This window comes from Saccostrea echinata, unplaced genomic scaffold, assembly GCF_033153115.1.
Source record: "Saccostrea echinata isolate AGI-Se365-2 ecotype Australia unplaced genomic scaffold, CSIRO_AGI_Sech_v1 ptg000046l, whole genome shotgun sequence".
Taxonomy (NCBI): Eukaryota; Metazoa; Mollusca; class Bivalvia; order Ostreida; family Ostreidae; genus Saccostrea; species Saccostrea echinata.
The window spans coordinates 3,037,896-3,062,713 of record NW_026889795.1 but is presented as its reverse complement, the minus strand read 5'-3'; the positions used below and the strand labels follow the sequence as shown (position 1 = coordinate 3,062,713).

The 24,818-nt window shown below is 33.2% G+C and overlaps 1 protein-coding gene across 1 annotated transcript; it reads left to right on the top strand.

Moving 5' to 3' along the window:
- Positions 1-13,376: 13,376 nt before the first annotated feature.
- On the top strand, positions 13,377-24,335 carry LOC133202208 (uncharacterized). The gene is made up of 4 exons (XM_061337983.1): positions 13,377-13,519; positions 15,497-15,688; positions 18,670-20,097; positions 23,336-24,335. Exons 1-4 carry the CDS (start codon positions 13,387-13,389, stop codon positions 24,157-24,159), a joined length of 2,577 nt encoding a protein of 858 aa, XP_061193967.1. The 5' UTR covers positions 13,377-13,386; the 3' UTR covers positions 24,160-24,335.
- The last annotated feature ends 483 nt before the right edge of the window (positions 24,336-24,818 follow it).

The following is a 24,818-nucleotide window of genomic DNA, read 5'->3' as shown; positions in this document are numbered from 1 at the left end:
GCAGGGAGTGATTTATACAAAAGATTTATTTCTTATGGCACAGAAAGATATATCTGAGTACTTTGTTAGAAATGAGAAAATATTTTGATAAGATAAATTATGCTTGCTTTATTATCTTGTATCTATTAAGTATGAATGAATGACAGTAACTTATACTGTATTAAAGATTCCCAAAATGTACAATCTTTTCTTACAATATGCTTAATATGGGATCCGAGATATGCCCACATATTTCACTATCACACCATTGCTCCATCGAACTTTATGTTGATGACACATTGTTGATGCCTATGATGGAGCAAAGATAGCATGATGATATGATACTGCATGTACAATAAGGTGATAAAACAACACTGAAGCGATGATCTTTTGTGCCACTTCATTAATGTCATTGCACTTTTTTGTCTTGGCACCATCAACTTTAGGTCAATGGTTTGATAGTGAAGTATACTAAGCTATCTGGGTTCTATACATGTAAGCTGGTACATACTCTGGAACTGTTTGTATGGAATCCCAATAAGGCCTATAGAAAAGGTGGTGACTTGATCAATCCAACATATTTCTGTTGCAATGTTCAGTAACAATCTAATAGCTTATTTATGGTTAAAATTATGGTAAAGTTTTTATCCCCTGCTTGAGACATTAAAGGGGCATAGACACAGATTTGAAGATAATATTTTCTCAAATTTTCTGTATTATATCATGACTTATATGTTGCTATACCATTCCTCATGGAAATATAATAAAAAAAAACTTTTCTCTTGCAATTATTGAAACTAATTATTGGGACGCATTTAATTGACGTTTAATTGACACATCCTTGCAATTTCACAAAGTAAACTTTATCCGTAATACTTAAGAAAAGTAGAAATAATGACAAAGATACAATCCAGAAAATTCAGAGTAGAAATGTGAGAAAGCAAAACCAACTCACCAGTATTGTATGTCTGTGCTCAGTGATGTGTGCAGAATTTAACAAATTGAATACACCCGGTGGAACGCAAACTGTTTTGTAAATTTTTGAAAATTCACATGTAAATATGCCACACGTTAAGTCCTCTTGAAAGAAAATGTATTATTGATTCAATTTTTACAAAAAATCAACAGAACAATTGAAATGGAACCCAGATTAAAATGTGTCAAAATGAGGGAATATGAACCGACGGCTTCAGATATTTTTGCGATTTTAAATAAATCAAATGCAAAAAATGTAAAGATTTAGTAGATGGCGTCACTATATTTGACCTTCGGCCTCTTAATATGACCTTGACCTTTATTGTACAAAAAGAATAAAGACTCCTTATGAAATATGTCCGAATATCAGGTCTCTAGTATACATGGATAAAAAGTTACGTTGCATTTACAGACGGTCATATGGCATGTAATGTAGATGGCAAAAGCACGATCCAAAATGTAGGCTCCCGAATGATCAATATATACATGTAGGATGTCTCTTAATTTTCTTCAAATGAAAACATGTCACAGCTTATTATTTTTTTTTTCCTCAAAGATCCTTGATAATTGACAATATAGTGAAATTATTCTTTTTTTCTGGTGTACTTTATAAGATATGCATTGAAACAGATTTCATGGGTGGTATATACTACCTTAAATAAATAATTAAAGTGTGAGTGAGTTTGTATGAGTATATCATTTTCATTTTTGGTCACCTTCCTTTATTTCCATTCTTCATTTGTCATAATAAAATCATAGGCGCTTGGGTCAAGGATAATATATATTTTCTTTATAATGTATTGTCGGGGAAATTCGAACTATATTCGTAAATTTTTTAAGCGCACAGTGGTTATTTTTAGTTATTTTTTTTTTTGTTTTATTTTGTTTTGTTTTGTTTTTTGTAAATCTTTCTGCTTGATATACACTAGACTGTCAGAGAAATTTGATATTATGCACGTTTTAAGAATGACATATCCCAACTCTATTATACCATGTATACTAAAAAAGAAATTTTTTTAGTATAGAGTTGGAAAAAACCCCTCCAAATTGTGCTTTTTAAGATTTTGTTTGTTTAGATCTAGTAAACATCAAGAACATGTTTTATAAAAGTATTATATCCAACAAAATGCAAATTAATTTGATAAATAACACGGCAGGCGTATAATTTTTTTTCGGCAGACGTGTTTTTCTTCAGTATGTGTCTGCATGCATTTTTTATGAGGTATTTATAGTCCCAGTTATTGGGATTTAACCGAACTGAAAAAATCCCGGTTACCGGCCTAAAGTGCAGATTGGGCATGCGCAAAAAACAGGATTTTTAAGCTAATTTAATTTTAGTGAATGATAAAATCAGATTGCATTTGGTGCGGTGCCATTTCCCAGTTACCGGGAGGTATCGAGATCGGTTAAATCCCATTAACTGAGAAAGTATATACCTCAAAATTTATAATTTTAGTATTACCCGCCAAATCAAACTTAAAATGGATCGGGATCGGTATGCTTGACATTTTAGCTTGGAGACTCCACGTGTGGTAAATATTCAAATTTTCGTTCCTCTGATTTAAACCATTATCTATCTAGCTACTATGGTTAGTATTTGTTTTTATCAATGTACATGTACATGTATTATGGAAAAATGTTGTACATATGATAATTAACGTTCACTATATCTGTGCATTTTACTGAAAGGGCATTGATTTCATCATGAATTTGTAGCGAGCGCAGCGAGCTGTAAATTAGCGTCGCTCGCATTGCCAGGTCTTAAAGCAACGCCCGGGCGAAGAGAAACTTCGGACTGTGCACATTGGGATCCAAATGATTTTTTCCGCCGTAATATCTGGACCCACAATCCTTTGCGAAATGCGCGGTAACAACAAAAATTCTCCAAAATTAAATAGTTGAATCCACACTTTTCAAAAGTTATGTCCCTTGGTAGCCATCTTTGGGGAAAAAACCATAGAATCTTCACAGTAGCCTTTAAAGTTTTTTGGTTTGTAAGTTTGTCATTTGACTAGAAAAATTACAGTGGCTCTTGTATAATGATTGCCCCAATATGGGGCTATCCATATATCGAACGAAAAAAATTTAAACACAGTGGATTTATCGGAGCACGCCCAAATGTTTGATAGCATAAAGAGGAGAAATGTCATCGCTTTCCCTTTTGACCTTTTGGTTGACCCCGCAAAGGGACATAACTATTGCAAACTCTTCTGATCACCTTCATTCAAGTAAAAAAAAAAAAACAAACAAACAAAAAAAAAAAACAACGTTTTTTGCATTTTTCAGACTTCGTCATGGAAATGCAACTAACATACGACGTCCTGTGACTTCACAGTCTGGACATCAGTGTCTCGTGCGGTTTGAGTCAAAAGTTAGGCATATGCACAACTGCGCGCGCGCGCTCGCCCCAACGGTCGCACCTCAACATAATTTATCAATAAAAAATGACATTAATTTAATCATCTCTGTCCCAACAAATTGTTGTTAAATTATTGAGAGGGCATCGAGAATTTGATTGACTTAGATTTCTGCAATATTATTACAAGGTAGGTACATTCTAATCTAATATTTAATATATTAAGGCATATGTGGCATGTTTCTGCTAGGTATAATGGAAACTACCCAACCAAATATATGCAGTAGGCCTATCCTAGATAGAATGTTTTATCGTTAAAATGATTAAAATGATAAATGTCCTACGGACCCGTGTGGTGAGGGCCTGTCTCGAGACACAGTTAGATTATTCTAACTAGGCCTATTTGACTCTTGAAATCAATTCTATGTTTAACGTTACTTAAAAACTTCAAAACCTAAAGGGGGGATTAAACAAAAGTTTTTTACTTTAATAAGAATTGAATTACTTGAATAAGTACTTACTCACATGAGTCAAACCACTGTAAATATTAATCATCATTCTTAGTAAATCTGTCAGTTTAAATGATAACTCATACCTCATTCAGGGCCCAAATATTGTCTATTCTCATGGAATGCTAAAAGTAAAAGCAAACTAGAATAAAATCTTTTAAAATTACCAATTTGCATTTTTTTTTCAAAATGCCAATTTCTCCAAAACCTATGAGGGCGGGTGACTTAAACATAGAATTAACTTTGGACAACCTCATTATTTTGTAATTAATTTTATTAAGACCCCTGGCTTCCATTTGTTGTCTTTCAATAGGCATGACCACTCTTTTGGCATTTGTGTTTATCAAGCACATTTTGTTTATATACGTGTAACTATCAGAACAGGCTCCAAGACCATAAACTGAGAACAGACTTAAGTCAAAATTTCAAATCAATATAATTTTTAGCTCTACTGGTCAGAGACCAGAAGGGCTTATGGGATAGTAAGGTGTCCGTCGTCCGTCTGTCTGTCTGTAAACAATTTTTAAAAATGCTACTCATCCTACAGTTTTGGTCTGATTTCAATATAACTTGGCACACAAGTAGACTACACTAAGATACCTAATTTAGTGCATCGGTTTTTGATTTCAATGAACGATGTTGCCATGGTTACTAAAATTAGAAATTTCTGTGAAATTACTTTTAAATGCTACTCCTGCTACAGTTTTAGTCTGCTTTTAATATAATTTGGCATACAGGAAGACTATACTAAGATACATAATGTTATGCATCAGTTTTTGATTTTGATGAACAGTGTTCCCATGGTTACTAAAAATAGAAATTTCAATGAAATTCCTTTAAAACATTACTCCTCTACAGTTATGGTTTGATTTCAATCTAATTTGGCACACAATTAGAATACACTACGATACATAATATGTATTTCGGTTTTTGATGTCAGTGAATGGTGTTGTCATGGTTAATTACTGAAAATAGAAATTTCCGTGAAATACTTTCAAAACACTAATCCTCTTATAGTTTTCGTTTGATTTCAATATAACGTGGCACAGAAATAGACTACATTAAGATACATAATTCTATTTATTGTTGCATGTTGCAAAGTTTCAAATCCAAGTGCTACTTTTCCTCTGTTATACGTACAGACCAGTAGAGCTACAGTCTCATCAGAGACTTCTGGTTAAAATGATTTTGATAATGAAATAAATTTTTCTCCACGTGTATGAATTTTTGTAATATACACACCTGCAAAGTTCCATGCACATAAATTAATTAGAACTCAAGATATTTAAATTAATTTTGACTTAAGTTTGTTCTCAGTTTATGGTCTTGAGGCCAGAGAACACATATGCATCTTACCACATGTGTATTATATACAGTGATTCTTTTTATACGCCCATCTATGATGGGGCATATTATGGTATGGCGATCATGTGACCTTTAATGAAAGTGATATGGCCAATATGGCAAAACCCTGTCCATTTCATAACTGGAAAATTATTTAGCCTAGAACATTAAGGTACATATGTAATTAATGTCGAACCCTGAGTTGAGATGAATTTTGATAAGAGACACAAATTGTACCTGTCACATTAAAGATTTATTAAAGAGCTTAATGTAAGAAGGTTGTTTTGAAGCACCTCTCATCAGGCAGGTACTACATGTATCTCTAGATCTTGGATATTCATCTTTCATTAACAATACATGTAGTATACAAAATTTTATCAAAACTGCAGAAATTGAAGTTTCTGTACCAAGGATGACATGATTTTCTTCCTGATGCACACTCACCTGTTTATGATAAATAAACAATATCCGACAGGCGTATTATATGTGCCATTTCAGTGCAATTTATTTTTGTTCTAGAACAAGTTAATGAACCTTTAGCAAGCAATTCTTTGGTTGCCTTGATCCATGCTGGATTGGAATGGTTGCTGTGATCTTCGAAGAAAATATAAATGTACACAAACATTGAAGAAATTCAGTTTAACAAAGGGAGAAAAATTTTCCATAAATATGTATTCTTTAGTTACTGATTTTTCTCCATTTCGAGCTCCTTAAATTTTTTAATGAACAGAATACACGAGGCAAGCTTTCTGTCTTTTGAAAATTAAAAAAATATGGAACTCAGAGAAAAACTGGTAAATAACTCACAAAAGTTATAACACCTAGGCTATGTATGTCTACAGTTTAAAGAGATGCTTGTTACTAATCTAAATACATGTACTATGTACTAAGTGTGAAAAGAGAAAAAAATATGATATAAATAATCGAGGTTACGTACAAATATGTAAATATACATAAAAATGAACTTGTGACAGTACGCAAGTTTCGAGATTATCTCTCAGGCAGGTGGGACAGTTATTTATATACTGGATACATTACGTACATCATCGATGTGCCATTATAACTGATTGTCGGGATGCACTCTTCAACTCGAAAATTACCGAATCAAAGGCTTCATTTTTTTTCTACGAACAAAAAATGGGAACAAAAGAAAATAAAAATCGGAACAAAAGAAAATATCAGCGGATAAGAACTTTTCAAACGAGGGGAGAGATATGGATCTCTGTTAAAAATACACACGCATCTCATTGTACGTTGGCATTCTGAATGACTCTTTCCCTTATACCGTAATAACTCAAAGAGCCCAATAACTTTTTAGAAAAGGTCTGTACAATCAAAGAATTATTTTTCTTGCAAAGACTATGACCGTTCTTTCGTTTTCAAGTATTCTAATTAAAAGCAAATTTAATTTGTAAATATGTATAGTAGAGCTTTATAAAACCATCAAAATGATCATAGCTTAGCACTATAGTCTTTCTAAAACATTAAATGAATTTTAAAAGCCACAGCCATCGATCGTTCATTTATTTATACACGTTTGTATACATTAACAACCTGTCCCACTTCCATGCTGATATGGATACTTTTTGCGCCTCTATCGTAGGAGAGTTACAATCTCGAAACTCGCGGTTTGATTAAGTCTAGAGTCTAGTAATTGATTAAAATAATTATACTTATTGTAAAGAGAGACATTATTGATCAAATATGGAGACAACAAACAGTAATCAAGTTAAAAAGTCCACCGAAACAACACAAATCGCGAGCAGAACAAACATGGACCTCTTAAAACATCTGAGGTGGGATCAGGTGCCATGGAGGAGTAAGCATCCCCTGTTGACCAGTCACTCCCGCCTATGCTCCTTGTCATGATCGGAAAAAAGGAAAAAAAATCCGTAGATAATTCAGTATGTAAATAATGGCCGGGCAATTAGTATGAAAAACGTCAGTTATCATTCGACTTAGTAATAGGTCAATTGTATTAGCCGACAAGGTCGTTGTATCGACCATAGAACTTGCAAAATGATGACTTTAAACGATACTGTTGATATTTTGGTTTCATCAACTTGTTTGACAATAGCTTGCCTCGTTTTAGAAATTGTTCGTACGTAGAGCATGTTGCTGCTTATCGAATTCACTGGGAGATACATGTATAAACCTCATATGCAGGCGATAAGGGTATTTTGCTACATATTTAGTAAGGAAAATTGACGGTAGAGAAGTTGAAGTCATCACGTTTATCATAAAGTTTTGTTGTTAGGTTACCATTTAACGTCTTTTTCGAGAAAAATATCTAAATATGAAACAGATGTGTCAGACTCTGTGGTATCTTTTATTTCAAGTTCACTGAGATATATCGAGTCGACATTTGAATGGAAGTAACTATTTTCAATTAATCATACATCGTCGATATATTTATATGTCGAGTTGAAGGCCAAAGCAAGTGTTTTCTTCTCATGTACAAGTTTTTGAATAAATTCTGCTTCATATGAATACAAAAATAGGTCTGCCAATAAGGGGGCGCGATTGGTACTCATGGGAGTTCCTACAGATTGTTGGAAGACCTGATCCCCAAAAACTACAAAGAAATTGTCAATCAAAAACTGAAAGATCTTTTTAATATCAACTTCTGAGTACTTGAGTATACAATCGGAATATTTTTTTTAACAAAATAATTTTGCAAATGACCAATGACAAGGTAAGTAAATTAATTTACGAGTTCCATTCATATTGAAAAATCATCTGTCTATCACCGTGCTTTGGGGACTGTGGTGATAACTAAGATTTCTAAACCTGAAAAACAGGACAGGAGACAGTCTTAAAATTAAAGCTGTTTATTCGTGAATGTCCGTCGCAAAAGTGACCACTTATAATCATAATAAAAGATATAAAACAATGATACTCTGTATAATTAAAATGAAAGTGTGAGATAATGCCACAAATAAGAACATGTGTTAATTAAACATCATCTCATGAACACACAATTCATTACAGGTATTATAACATGTCTACTGAATATCTTCATTATAAAAATAAATGAGTTAAAATAAAAATATATAATTAATATCAATTGGGAGAATTAGCTTGTAAAACATTTACTTGGCTATGAGAGGGGTATGAAAGGAATAGACCAAAAATAGAAAATTCACATTTTATTGTTTACAATGAGTCTACTTCCTGTATAGAGACTCTGACTTCCGGTCATACAAAGGGGGGGGGGTCCTAATGGACAAACATACAAAGAAACCCTAATCTACTAAATAAACACACTTTACAGTAAAACCTAGTACATTTACCATATTCGGTCATTGAGTACAAGTACACATGTACTAAGCTACGTTCTACTAGTCTTGCATATGATTTTACAAACAATCTACACCTACAGCATGTATAATAGTTATGCATCATAAGAACATGTTTACTTACATAGATACTTTCAGCATTTTTCCTTTTTACAAACGATTAATAGAGTAGAACAGTAAAATCGACTGCACGTTTACTTGTACAACAATGTTTTGAATACTAAATAGAAAACCAGTACAAAATAGATGCCAAATATCCGGAAAGGCCAAAACACTGTAAATTCGACAAAATGACTTCTTTCAAAAACTCTATTATTCTAATACTAAAACTTCACTTTATACATGTAATTTGGTTTCCTGACACATACTTTCAAACATTAAATACAACATATGTTTAACTTCAGATTTGTGAAAAATAACATTTTGTAAGTATGAGATTTTTACTAACATGTACTAGTTTATCAACATGAACTATTAGACAAAATATAAAAATGAAAATAAAGGAAAATACAAAGTACAAAGTAAATCTACATTGCCTGAAAAACAGGACAGGAGACAGTCTTAAAATTAAAGCTGTTTATTCGTGAATGTCCGTCGCAAAAGTGACGGACAAAAACCCGATAGCGTCCCCTGTCCAGGTGTTGAGTTATTCTTGCCACTAATTGTTACAAAAGGGCGTTAATCTAAAAGGACTCAGACTCGACATCAAACGGAAGATTAACAATAGGGCTTTACGGCAAAATACAATTTAAGTAATTAAGAAAACAAAGTTCCATTTGCGGAAAACTAAGAAAAGCACAGATTTTACACGAAAGGATGACACTAATTGATTTCACAACTTTTCTCAAGAAAACTGACAAAGGGCATCAAGTTATTATTTCTTCTAAATCCAAAGCCATGAATTTTATTGCAGTAAATAAAAATACCAACTGGTAAATAAAAATTAATGAAATAAAAATAATTTGAAATTGATAATAAATTTATACTAAATTTATACTAAAAATAGAAAATATATCAGAGGGTCAATTTTACACTATGATATGTCTATGATGTCAAAAAGCCTGTATTTTAATTTATCGTGGGGAATGGTTGTATAAAGTGTTGAAAAGTCGTACGTTTTGATGTTATTGATTATACTGTTATTGATGTAGATTATTATTGTACAATGTTGCTATTTACAGCTAGAGAAATCTCCCTGACTGAGAAAATCAGCAAGTGATTCTCTTGTGGAGAGAAACCACAGGAAAAAGACGAAATAAATGTCTGCTGTAAATGATGTATAGATTTGTGTTACAGAAATCTGTCACAGTGACAGGTGTTCGTCAGTGTCGTCATATTTCCCGTGTATCATCAGACCGCGTCTGGATCAGTGATAGGAACAACCTCATCTTGACAAACACAGCAGGTGATCATCTACATCATCTGACAGGTATAGGTAGTGGTTATGGAGGACACACTGTGAACTGTGACGGTGATTTAATTTATATAGGCAGTGAGTATAACATCAACAAACTGTCTACAGAGAACAAAGTAAAGACTACATTAATAAAGTACACAGCACCATGGGAACCACTGTGTGTCTACAGCTCCCCCTCCACTGGAGACCTGCTGGTCGGGATGTATATGTCAGACAAGGTATTCCGGTATAACTCCACAGGAGAACACATCCAGACCATACAACACGACAACGACACACGTCAGGAACTGTGAAGTGAACCTAACTACGTCATAGAGAATCACAATGGAGATGTTATTGTGTCTGACTTTCTCCGTGTCGTGGTGACAAACCATTGAGGAAGACATCGATCGCTTCTCCTACACAGGGCCTCCATCAGGATCACTAATATTACCATTAATTAGGAATCTGTACAGACGCGCTGTCACAAATCCTGGTGTGTAATTGGTAACACTCACACAGGACAGATGTTTGAAAGGGACGGACACTTTCTGTCATAGATACAGACACGTCACAGGATAGACAAACCAAGCTGCCTGAGTTATGATGATAAAACTCACGATCTGTGAGTTGGATCAGGGAACAACAACAAAGTGAACATATACATGATATACAAGTGTATATATCATGTATATATACAGGGACTTTCCGATATACGTACTTGCATAGCCGCAAAACGGGCATAAAATATAAATATATTTACATTTTCAAATTTCTTTGTCCGAGATGAAACTACATGTACAAATAGGGTTGTAGCTTTATAAACTCATAGAGAGATTTGCTCAGCTCGTGACAGAACTCGATGCTTTCTCTCTGTGTTGCTTTGTAAAACACTGGACGGGGAGTGCAGAGATTTCTCAAAATTGAATAATTATTTTCTATTAAAACAAGGATCAGATGAGAATTTAAGTATAAGGAAAAACTGTCTTTTTTTTTTTTTTGTGGAGTGTGGGGGGGGGGGGGGGTTACGGTGATGATCAATCAGTTTGCTCGCGTGATAATTTTATGCATAAACACTTGGGCATTAATGCAAATTATAAATATAGTAAACTGATTGATTACATCATAAACCAGAAATCTTGACAGTTATTCCTTAGATAAATTATAATCAAGATAATGGAATAAGTATTGAGGGTTCTAGGTATATTTATATATCATAGTCCTTGTTGTAATGTTTCTTTGAATTTTCATTATATTATCTGCTGTATAAGATTTGTGTTTTTTATTGTTCAGTTAAATTGAAAATTATATTAATCATATGAATTTGAGATGTGTAATTAATAAACATACATGTATGTACATGTATTATATTTTTATGTCATAAATTACCCAAAACTTTGAGCAAGGTGGATTCCACATGTTCGGACCAAAGAGCAGAAGAGAGAACGTGTACAAATGTGCCAAAATATATTGAAAATGATCATTAAAGATATGGACAATAGGAAGCTTTGCCAGATCGTTACAGGTGACTAAGTGTTGGTCCACTTTTTCGAACCAGAAAGAAAAGTAAAAAATCTGTCTGAATTGGAAAGAATACAAAGAGGCCAACAATTGCAAAAAGAACTCTAACATCCCAAAAAGCTCTATACGCAATACCTTTTTTAAAACTCTAATGGATCGGTAATTCGGTATGCAGTCCCAAAGGGCAAACGTGTCATGGAAACAAGTATTCGTCAAATGTCCTTCGAAACGTCATATATTTCACAAAAAGACGCCCGAATACTGGCTTGAGAGAGACATTAAACTTCTGGATGACAATGCTCCTGCCCATAAAGCAAAAGTAACAAAGGTCTATCTACAGCGTCACAAAGTTCTGGAACTTCCACATCCTTCATATTCACCTGATCTGTCTCCTTGTGACTTTTTCCTATTTCCAAAACTAAAAGAAGCACTTTCCTTTCTGCAAGGCGATTTCATTCTCGGTCAGCGCTGAGCTATTTTTCAGTATTAGAGGAGCATACCACAAAAAACCTATAAAAATTGTTTTTGACTGGATTAAACAACTTTTTTTGTCATTCATATTTTTTATTTCAGTCATAACATGTATTGTTATACAAACATTACAAATCCACAACATTATGAAATAAAAACAAATATTTGTACATAATAGAAAAATTTTCTGTAACATTTTTTCTTTCACTGACTGAGAAATGTTTTCAAAAAATCCCAACTTAGCTTTATCATGTCTGCTTTCTTATGAGAGAGAGAGAGAGAGAGAGAGAGAGAGAGAAAGAAGGAGGAAAAGAGCTCTATAGTTCTATAGTATCTAAGTATTTCCAAGTAAGCATAAAAAGACGGTGTTATATTTTTTCCATTTACAATTCATTATATATTGCTGCTTTGCAACCAGAATACATGTAATTATGTTCAACGTTCTGAAAGCAGTTTCACTAGAACTTTTATATCCAAATTTCTTCAGGAGTAAATTTAATTGTTAAACCACACGTGTTTCGAATTAGACCATAAAGTAATGAAAAAAGGACACAAGCAAAGTAAATGAATGATTGTTTCTTTAGTATCATGGCAAAAAGAACAAACTTCTGTTACAGCTAAATTACATTTCATAAGTTTGCTATTTGTAATATAGTTGATGTAAAAGCTTAAACTGAAAGCGCCGAAGCTTCGTGTCCTCTGTTCCTTTTATTTTCATGAATATTTTGTTAAAAAAATTTTAACTTTGATGTTTTTTTTTTTAAGTATCAAAATATTTTCACTTTTAATTTCATCCAACTTTTGGTGATTAACTTATCTCTGTATTAAATACAAGGGAGATTACTTTGAAGGAATGCAAATAAATAATTCGAATTTCCATTTTGTTTTTGTTGCTGTATTACAAGTTGGGCAAAATTATTGAACGCCCTCGTACTTGACGTCAGACTTTTGTGCTTGAAAAATGAAAACAAACTGATTTAAAGATAGATATAAATTGAAACAGAAGTTTAATTCATTATGATAATACTGCTCTGTGAAAGTGAACACAGATTGATGCAGTTACTCAGAGAGAAAAGAATAGTACAAACATTGAGTTTAATTTTATACCAGTGCACATACAAGTTCAGCCTTAATTAGTAACTTGTAAACTTTGGTATATAATAATGAAAGAATAGATCTTTACTTGATTTTTTTATAATAATGTAATTAGAATGATTAAGATCCTTTCAATGTGATCAAAACTACTTGATACAAATTTGTGTAAGTAAACGATTTATGGGCTTGCAAATTCTGATTCTTTGAGAACCCAGTCCAGCACAACGATGATGGAATTTGTACAGACTCCCACGACTACAGTGGACAGAATATTAATTAAAATTTCAAAATTTTTAAGATGAGGTCAATTATATATTATATATATAATAGTGACTGAATTAATTTTGAGATAAGATTTTATTTTGTATAGGATGATAAATATCAAGTACTAATAACATGATTAATCTAACAATTCTTCTTACAGACCGTCCTCTACAGATCATGAAATGTATGAAGCATCCCACAAATACAGCAGGGAAGTACTGTGTGGACTGTGACGTTCCCTTGTGTGTGATATGTGCCATATCTAAAGAACACGGCTGGCATGACATCATAGAAAATCAGAGTATAAAAGGTTTGTTAATATATTTGTTTTGATATAAACTTAAGTTTACCTTAACCAAAAAATTAAATTTAACATGTAACTAGTGATGGGAAATCGGGATTTTTTTTTCCATAATCGATTATCGGAATAATCGGATGCACTATAATCGATTAAAAATCTATCAATTTCAAATATTATATTTGTTCATTTTTGAATGAAGAATAAATTGATTAGAAATTCTGGAGAGATTTCTAGAGTACATTTTTGAAATATTTTGTATCATTGGGTTCATTAATTGGATTATTATTTAGGATTTAGTTAAATTCAAAGAAGAATGAATCAAAAATCAAAGGAATAATTTGCTTTTAACAAATATTTTGAGTAATCGATTATCAAAATTATAATCGATTTTCTATAATCGGGGACCATTTCGATTAGATTATCGATTTAATCGATTAATCGGTACATCACTAATTTTAACCTAAGATAACCCGCTTCATTGATTATTGTATGTGTTTTATTGGTTGACCATGGTAAATGTTATTTCAATCAGCCATGTTAAGATGCATGTACCCATTCATACTGATGATTTTGTTTTTATACATTATGTCATGTCATGAATAGTGAAGCTAACAAACAGTAAGCAAGCTCAAAAATCCAAATCAGCATTACAAAATGAAAGTAGAGGAAACACTGACCCTGGAAACATCAGAAGTGGTGCTCTGGAGGTGTATTAGTTTTTAAATTTGTGTTCAGTTTAGATTTGGTGAAAATCAGTGTTTATGCAGTACTCACACACTGATATTTTATTCAGTTGGAGACTGAGAAAACTTTTTAAAATTATTGTCAAGTGGATGGATATTTCTGTAAAACTATGCAACATTGTCATTTAGTTTTATCCATCAATTATATTTTTCCATAGCTTGACTGATTATGCAGGTTTCACTATATTAACGTGAACAAGATTGTTAAACTGGTCACCTAGGACAACCTTTTTGTAAAACATAAGTTTATGTTCTGTAAATGAATAACGATAAGACTTTGATAATTAGCATGTAAATTGTTAGTAGAAATTTCATAGCACACTTATGCTAACAGATTTTTGCCCTGCCATGAATATGACTGGGACATATGTTTGTCATACTAGTATCTGTCTTCCGTCCTTCCATCTGTCCGCCCAAATCATCATACTTTGCATTTAGCTCAGTTTCAAAGACCGGTCACGTTAGCCTAGGGGTATGCCTATGGCGCTCGCTAAGCGATCGAGAGGCCTAGGTTCGATTCTCGTTCGCCGCACCGCGTCAACCTAAGATGTAAACATAGGTAGTGACTGTTTCTTCGCCAAGCGCCCGGCACTACATGTAGAAGTGAAAGTCACGGGTCTTTCGGACGAGACCTTAAAAACCGAGGTCCCGTGTCTTGGTCGGCGTTGGCACACTAAAGAACCCTTACTGTTCATTGGCCCTGAGTGCCGAGTATAGGTCTAAATTTTGACTTTGACCTTTATTTTGACCTTGACTTTCACTTTTCTTGAATTTGCATTTTGCTCAGTTTCAAAGAAATTATTCAAGATATTGTAATCTAAACAGAAATACTGATACATATTGGTGAAAACTTACTATTTTAACTGTGTCCAAAATGTACGACTTTGACCTTTCTTTTCTTTTTCCTTTAGCTCAGTTCTATAGAAACTATTCAAGATACTTTTATGCAAGCTTATGCACTGTTACATAATTTCTTGAGAATTTATCAACTGAATCCAATTGATTTTTACCTTGAATTTCTCAACAACCTTTGACTTAATTATTTATTGTGTATAAAGGTAAGCTTTAAAGAAAATATTCAAGATATTTTCATCAAACTTCATGTACTAGTAAAAATTTTCATGTTGCATAACTAATGAACCCTGGACCTATGGACATATTTCTAGCTTGACTTGAACAGGAGCTTGAATTTTAACATTAACAGTCATTTTTTACTTAAAATCTAGATTATTTTCTTGCGCAGATGCTGATGAGGAAGAGAAGACAGGAAGTGATTTCCCTGATTATCCCCTCAAGATTAAATGTATTGTACATCAACAGAAACAGGGGGAGGAACAGAGGACAGTTTCCCTGGACTTTGAATCATTCATACATAGGAAATGCATAGGAACAAAACCGATTACAAAAGAAAGCGAAAAAAAGATTAGAATAGGCAGTATGTGTATGATTTTTTTCTACTCTAGTATCATCCTTTTATTCTAGGAGAAAACATTTTAAGCTGATGATTGACTTCATGTCAGACCTCCAGACTAATATTTGACTTAAATGCTTTCAAAAGAGTAAGATTCCTAATATAACTTTTGAGGTTATATAACTTTGTCTGTCTGTCTATGATTATGTATATATGTTTGTATGTATATCTATCTTGACAGTTTAATAACCCAAACAGTTTTCAATAAAACAACATCAAACAAAATCAAATTTATCGGAGCCCTATAGGAATCACCTTGGCTGTCTGTCTGTAAACAGTTTCGAATAACATTTTCTGATTTTGTACAGAAATATTTACATAAGAGCAGAAAGAGGCCTGTAAATTTTGGTGTCATATTGCTTTGTCTGTCTGTATATAAATATATATCAGGACGTGAATAACTAAGAGAGTTTTTATCCTAGCAAATTCAAATTTTATTAGTTAATTTTTCTGTCCATCATCACATTTGTTGACGCAGTAACTCAGACAGTTTTCACTATAATGTTTTTCAAATTTACACAGATATACCTCCAACATAATAATATCGTAGTTAACTATAATTTACTATAGTGTACTATAATTAATTATAGTATCAAAGTTAATTAACGATAGTAAATTTTAATATATTTTTACTATATGGATTTCGTTTACGTTGCCTAACATATACATGGGCATTTTTTTAATATTAAATTGAAGTATTACTTGTATATTCTCATATTATATCCAAATTTTACACCATTGCTATCAAATATTAAAGATTTTATGCTTTGAAATCTCAAAAAAGAAGTTCTAGAGTAAATCAAAGTATCAAATTATTAACTATAGTTAACTATAGTCTTTTGTCGGGGTAAATACTTTACAATTAAAAAAGTTCAGAATCATGTTGCTTTGAATGTCTGTTTGTATGTTCATCTTTAATAAAACAATAACTCCAACAATTTTCATCATCACAATTTCAAATTTTGTATAGAGGGAATTTTCCATTTAATAAGGCACATTAATTTTTCAGTCTGACCATCCTTCCTCCCGTCCGTTTGTCTGTCAACACTTTTGTAGTAAGGCTATAACTCAAACAGTTTTCACTGTATTTTCATTTTTTAAAGATACCTTTTATTTGGAGAATTTAGAATTTCATGTCACTTTGTGTTTTTCTATAAAAATGAATGTCTTAAATATATGATTATGTAGAAAATTCTACACGTATTTGAGGAATGTTACCAAATATCTACAGAAATCAAAAAAGGAAACAGTTTGAAAGGGAAAGTGGAGGGAAACAGATCAAAAAAGAAAAGATAGAGTGGATCGAAGAGAAGGGTTAACATTATTTACACATATTTCTCTGAAGAGAATCTCTTTGCACATTAAATGAACATTCTGTTTCTATGCACAAGTATTCAGAAATATTTATAAAAGATGGATATGAGCTAGGTCTTCCAACAATCTGTTGGAATCGCCATGAGTACTAATTGTACCCTTTTGTTAGCAAACCTGATTAGATTACCTAAGCTATAAGTTCAAATGAGTTTTTCTGACCACCTTAGGCCCTGTATCTGTCAATGTCTATCCTTCCATCTTAAATTTTTCTCATTTTCAACTTACTTTTTTTTTTAGAACTACTGGGTCAATTTTAACTTAACTTTCAAGCACCATTTGGTAAAGGAAAATCAGATTTATTCAAGGAAAGAAACATGCTCATTTTACAAAGAAAGATAATTAAGAAGTAGTGAAATAAATGAGATCTTTTTAAAAAAATTGTTCAAATTGTATCAACTTGGGCAGGGTGCAGCCTCAATAGGGGATCATAGTTCCACATGCATTTAAAAAAATTGTCAAGAACAGCAGGGCTATGAATATCGCTGATATACATATTATATAAGATGGTTCAAATCATTGCCCCACGACATAGGGTAATATACATTAGGAAATAAATAGTTTTACATAGAAATTTAAAGGGAAAACGAACAGCAGGGTTGTGATTACGCACATTTTTAAGAATGAGGCCACGATAAGTTTTACACTGCAAAAGATATTTCGGCGCCAGTCCCAATCCAAAAATGCCTGTACTATACCGATGTGTTCTCAAAGAAAAAAAAATAATTTGTGATCAAAATCATTTTGTTTATTGCGTGTTTCACAGTAAAATTCAAGCAGGGTTTGTTTGTCAGTCATCGTGAATTTTTTCAGAGTAAGATTATTTAAACCACTATTGTTTTTGTTATGCTATTACATGATTCATACCATCATTACTCTCGATTTATTACTAACACATTTCTGTCAAAGTAATACTAAGACAAAAAGCAATATTATTTGACATCGCTTTTCATATGAGTTGGTTTTTATAAGAAATCCCAATTTAGCCTTATGGATGCTTAAATTAACTATTCTGAGGGTCCCAGCCCCTAGTCGCAAAGTACAGAATTAAACATTAAATGCATAGTTATGCGAACCAGGGTGCTTCTAAACTGTGAAATTCATGGCCTATGTCTCTGGGGTTCTGTTGTTAGGATGGGACTGTATTGATTTTTATGAAAAATAGATTAATCTTCTTCTCTATCCCTGCATATTTAGCTAAAAACTAATTGCATGGCTATGATGAGCAATGGATCCTTTTTTAATCGTGAATTTCATGACCCCTGGGTCAAGGGTCTTATTGTTAAGGTGGGGCTCTATTCATTATGTAGTGAAAGGGCATTAACAATCTCCTTCTCCACTCCTGGGAATTAAGCAAACAAATCAAGAGCATGGTTATGATGAGCAAGAGTGCCTTCTTTCAAAATTGTGAAATTCATGTCCCATTATCTGGGATTCTGGTGTTAGAGTGGGACTTATTGGTGACAGAGTGAAAATGCATTATTTCTTTGAAAATCATCTTTGCTACTGGGTATTCAGCAGACAAATTAAATGCAAATGGAACTGATGCATAGTTTTCCATCATTTCATTGCAGAGGGAACCTCCCTTCAGGCACAGCTAAGAAAAAATGAAGAAGATGAATGGAGAATCCAAAGACTAATTAATTCTCTGAATATTGAAACTAATCATCATCAGGCATATCAAGGAGATCAGATGGAAAGTACTGAATATGAGGACATCATTCAGAGAGTTGATTACCTTGACTGTTCAGGTCTTCATTTTAGTAATGCTGAAAAGCAATGTGAAAGTTTTGAGCCATTCTTGCAATTCCATTTTCATGTTTATGATTTTTTGTGCTGGATGGAGGACTGTGATGAAGTCTTCCGAAAAACACAGTCTGCAAAATGTCGATCCATTTTATCCATTTTATTTGCTGCATATACAAAAGAAGCAATGATAGAATTCAAACTAAAAGACATTTCTTCAATTATTGATCGCTGTATGGATTTTGCAATTGAAAACCAAAACCACATATTAGTTTTAGAGCTTGTGAAGCCATACATATTCAACCTCGATTTTCATTTGCAAAAACAGTTTAAAGGTAAGAGAAAAAATTCTGTTGTTATAGACACACTTTTGCAAACAGCAAAATACATGATTTTGAAAGAGTGTCCAAGACTTCATCAAAACGCAATCAATTTATCGTTTTGTTGCGAATGCAGCCAGGAAAATAGGCTTGTGATCATACTTTCATACAAAGGTAGCATAGAAATGAAAGACGGAGTTCCGAAAAAAGCCATGGGAGTTAATCTCGTACTGTATAACTATACACAACCATCTGATGAAGCATCTACTGTCTTTAACTCCTTTGTGGCTTCTTGTTCAGCGATTAACTTGCCAGAAGTTACAGAAAAAGATGTAAAAAAGCTTTTTAAAGAGCATTCCAACCTCACTCTGATATCGGCATCCCCATTTAAATCAACAGGATATTCAAAGGGAAAACATAGGGTTGTCGAAAAACCGTGCATTAGTCTGTTATGTTTACATAAAGGATATATTCCTTTTGGAGAAAGAGAGTTTCCAAAACAAATCAATGGATATCAAGTAGATGTGCAAGAAGGATACTGTTTTCTGGGAAGTGGCAGATCTATAGATTTTGGAGGACATATTCGTCGTGCCAAAGGAATAAATACTCCTGGAAATGGAAGCATTGGAGGTTTTGTTGATCTGTCAAATGATACAGTTGGTTTAATAACATGTGCTCATGTTGTGTTTTCAACAGATGAATTGAAAATGCCAAATAATGAAATACAGAACTATGTACTTGGCAATGGTATCGATTTAAATGTAGAAGTTTTTGATAAAAATCAGCATAATTTTCAAGTGTGTGGCACCATTGTGGATAAATGTTTTCCATTATCGTCTTATAACGACTCAGTTGATGCTGCTTTGATAAAACTTGACCCATCTGTGAATGAATTTGGATTTCCTATAACCCTTGCTCATCAACTATATTCAGCAGGTATGTTGAAAACATATTTCTTGATAGATGTCAGATTACTCGGTAAGATTTCAGTTGACCACCCCTCAATGTTTCCAGTGTGCTTTTGTTGCAAACCTTTTAATTCGGTTTTGTTTCAAACCTTTTCTTTAGCATAGCTGACCCATATATATATTGCTAGGTTTTATTCTACCCTTTTCGCCCGAAAAACGGGGATGTCGGGGGTGTCCGTCTGTCTGTCCATTACACTAGGGTATAGCTGTCCCTTATCCTAAAACTCATCTTATCCCACTGAGTGCAATGAAATGAAATTTTAAAATTTAAATTACAAAATGTCATTTTGGTTTCCAATAGCAAAACATAGACACTGTCTTTCTTTCTATAATACTGGGTGTACTTATCTCTTATCTGCTGCCCTTCCACTAGTTCAAATTTAATGAGAATATTAGAGAATGTTTATGGCATAAAATCTCACTGTACACCCAATTTACATATTGATCAGACAGATATCTTGGCTTTGCAAAACAAACGGATACTTTGCCTTTATACTCATATGGGAGGTGGGGGATATCATTTTGTATACTTCCGTCTTAAGATGATACGTATTATGGTATGGGTTCATGTCCTCCGTCTGTCTGTCTGTTAGCTTTGACGTGTTTGGCTCGTAGCTTAAATACTATGAGGCCAGGAATAATAAAACTTTTTCAGCTGATATATCTTGGGTAGAAGGTGTGTTGCACATTAAAAGTAGGTCGCTGTGTACTTTACTTAAGATGATGTGGCCAAAGATGGCCAAATCCTGTCCGACTTATAACTGGAAAGCTATTAGACCTAGAGTCATCATAAGTGGTTAATTATTCATCTCAGGTAAAAGGTATGTCGCATCCTACTTTAAGATCACTGTGATCTTTAATTAAGGTGAATATTTTTTTAATATGGTTGAACTCATAAGTTACACAATCCTAACAAATTAATAGATTAAGACTATTGCAACAACCTTAATAAAGAAAATTTAATCATGAAAATACACAGTATTTTTTCATGATAAACGTTACATTAATCTATAACAAATATAATCGTTCTTTTGTGTCAGTAAAAAGGAAAAATTCCACTTGTCCCATGGGTGTAATTTCCAAGCAATGGTCCCATGGTGTTTTAAGGAGAACTTTGATAACAGACAAATTTCATGTTAAATAAGAGATTAATTAACGAGTTTAGTGAATGGAGATTTCTGGTTGGGCATCTCTGCTTAAGCAGGTGTTATCTTTATCTCTTGGAAATTGGGCAGAGGAGTCTGGCCTCTTAATTCCAATATATATTATCTATATCAAATTAAATAGTACTTCTTTGCTAGCATTACCGTATAATCCCTATTAACCGCCCGGGCGCTTTGAAAATTGCGAAAAGGGGGCGGTTATTTTTGTATTCTCAATACAATATTTAATGTCATATTTTAACTTAAAGAAATCTTTTGAAAGAAAAAAATTCAGAGAACCACTAAAAGAACTTTCCTTTAAGTTAAGATAATCCATCCAAATTATGCTAAATGATTCACTTTTCCACTGAGAAATTAGAGAATACACGAGGAGAACAAATTTTGTAGATAACTTTCACTTTCTGTCGTTCTAAAGATCTTTCACTTTCAGGAATACTTTACGTACGAGTTACCCAATAACCAAGTTTCATTTTCACATTCTTCAAATTATGGCGGACTTTCGATACAATTCTAGATTATTTTAATCACTGTACAGGGGGCCCTTATTTCCCGACAATTGATAAAGACCTAGGGGGCGCTTATAGGGGCAGGGGTGGTTAATAGGGATTATACTGGTACTTTAAAATAATAAATTGGGAAAAAGTTTATTATTATACCGTGATCGTATAGAGTTTTAATTATAAGTCCTGGAAGTTCATTACAACTCACCAACTAATAGTTTTTTAGATAAGTCCAAAATTGCCAAAATATTCAAGACTTAGAACTACATGTACATGTAGTAAAAGTTCGAAAAGAGTCTTAAAAACTGCCAAAAGATGTAAAAAAAAAAAAATATAAAGATTCAAAAGAATGTCTGAAGATCCGGTTTTCCGGAAAACAGGGTATTTTATGATCAGAGATCCAAGATATTACCGTAATTTTTATTGGTTGTCGTACTATTGCCATACCACCTACGTTTTGTCCGTAGATCTGTCTGTAGACCAATGAACCCAAACAAGGCACCACCCTTCAATCAAGTTAATACCTACGTTGGTATTATGGCTCAGTCCCTATCTCTGGACCACAGGAGTTCTAGCCCTACGCTCTTTTACTTATCTACTTCAAAGTTCCCAATTTTATTGCTCTTAGTTAGTAACTTTGCATTTTCGTTCAAATTTTATTTCTTAGTATCGATGGGTTTGACTCTGATCAATTCCAGTACAAAAGAATTTACAAAATTATAGTTCATTGTACCAACATCAAAATTCAATTTGTTCTAACAAGATGAATATAGTTCATAAAATTGAAGTCCCTTTCCACTTATAAACTCACTGTATGTGATACACCTTAATGTCCATCCTGGTTTAATTTACTTTTATTTAATTTCTCTCGCTTATGCTTACTATAATAACCACAATGATTATGATATAAATACATTCCAAGTTTAAAATGTCAACAAAAATTGTTCTAAACCCTGTATGTTAACACTACACCATAGGAGATGGACATCAAAAATAAGGAATGGAAAAATAATTGAAATCTTTGTAACAAGGAGACATGATTTTCTTCCTTGCACTCTAAGCTGTTTATATGATAATTGGACAATATTTGATGGGCGTATAATATGCTGTGGCGGTGCACTTTATCGAGGTCCGTGATCTCAGGACTTCTAGTTTTAATTTGTTGTCACAACTTAACAATTTTTTTTTACCTCTTCCCAAGAGCAATACACGGTATTAGCCAAACTTGCAAAAGAAATGTATCTTGGGAATTCAACTTTATTCAAATGAAGAATCACATGCTTTTAAAATATTCAGGTTCACGAGTATGATAGTGAAAACAGTCTTCACCAAATTGTAAATTACATGCAGGTACAAAATTTCAATTCTTGTATGAGTATCGTGAGATACTCGAAATATCCATCAAGCTTCGTGGTCTCAAATTTTTCTAATTTTTAAAACCTATTTTTGTGTTTGTGATTGTCAAACATAATGAAAGAATAACATGAACGTTAGTATAATTTTATTTTATTACTCTAAAGAAGTTCCTTTATTTTGATTCCAGGATTCGACCCAAATAAGCCACCCATGTTTACTGGGGAGGTTGTTAATGTGCCAGATCCTATGGAAATCAACAAAATTCCTGGAAAATTAGACAGTGTCGTAAAATACGGAAGTAAAACAGGATTCACGATTGGAAATCTCTATTTTAATGGATCGCATATCCGCTTTGTGGATGACATTGGAGAATTGCCGGATAAAACACCTGTTTGTATGTGCAACCAAATTGAAATTCAAAGCCTACCTCACGGAACATTTTTTGAACCTGGTGATTCTGGAGCCTTCGTCTTTTGTATCAACCCAGATAAGACACTTAGCTGTATCGGGATGGCTATAGGTTCGACGTCTAAAGGGTCCTGTTTAGTAACACCAATGGTTAGAATTTTAGATTCATTTGGTCTCCCTCACAATTTAAAGCCATGTTCTCCATTTGTCTCTGGAAACAACCCTAGAGCATCGGAAAATCCTTTAAATTTAGCACAGGAAAGAAATGCTTCATCCGAAGTTGATTTAGAAAAAATTCTGTTGGAATTGCAATTGTCAATAATGAGTATGCAAACATCAATAACAGATGTTCAAAATCAACAAAGGGGCATCCAGTCTTCCTTACACAATGTGCAAACAGGCGTTAGAAATTTGAACGATAAATTTCAAAGAGAAATTCGAATTTTGAGAACACAATTTCAAACAGAAACTGAAAATTTGAGAACAGAAGTAGGAAATTTTAGAAATCAAGTTCAAGCAGAAGTAAGAAATTTGAGAGGTCAAGTTCAAGCAGAAGTTGGGTATTTGAAAGCTGAAGTACAAGAAATTAAACATGAATATTAGTACATGTCACCTGGAAGCTCGTCTGATATCAAAGAGAATTGCAAATTGTTTTGTTTTGGTGAACTTTCTTTCCTGAACCTTATTCGGAGTTTATATAGTGTACGTTAACAGATGTTATCTTTCTCAATTATGTCTATTACGGATATCTCAAAGTAATAAATAACCCTATAGTTCAATTCATTTTCCATATTGTTGAATTGTAAATTTCTTTTTATTTCATTCACTTACTTGAAAAAAAAAATGCAGTTCGTTTTGTTTGTTTGTTGTTTAACGTCCCTCTCGAAAATTTTTCACTCATATGGAGACGCCGCCATTTGCCGGTGGAGAGCTGCAAATTTTGACCTATACTCGGCACTCAGGGCCATTGAGCAGTGAGGGATCTTTTTCGTGCCAGTACCTACTGCGACACGGGACTCGGTTTATACGGTCTCATCCGAAGGACCAGTGTCCACGTTTCACAGTGGGATTCGAACCCGCGACGGAAGGATCAACTCCTTACTCCGCGACTCTAGAGCAAGCACTCTAATTAACCACAGCGCCACGCGGGCGACAAATGCAGTTCGTGGACATTTAATTCTTGTCATACAGGTATATCAGTAATTTTAAATTGATTTCTTAAATTATCTGTTCAAGCTTTATTTTTTATCTTCAGCACATTT

Excerpts from the sequence above, each read along its gene's own strand:
- LOC133202208 (XM_061337983.1), top strand. The coding sequence starts at position 13,387 with ATGAAATGTATGAAGCATCCCACAAATACAGCAGGGAAGTACTGTGTG. Across the intron at positions 13,520-15,496 it reads AGAAAATCAGAGTATAAAAG|ATGCTGATGAGGAAGAGAAG; the intron begins GTTTGTTAATAT and ends TTTCTTGCGCAG. Across the intron at positions 20,098-23,335 it reads TCATCAACTATATTCAGCAG|GATTCGACCCAAATAAGCCA; the intron begins GTATGTTGAAAA and ends TTTTGATTCCAG.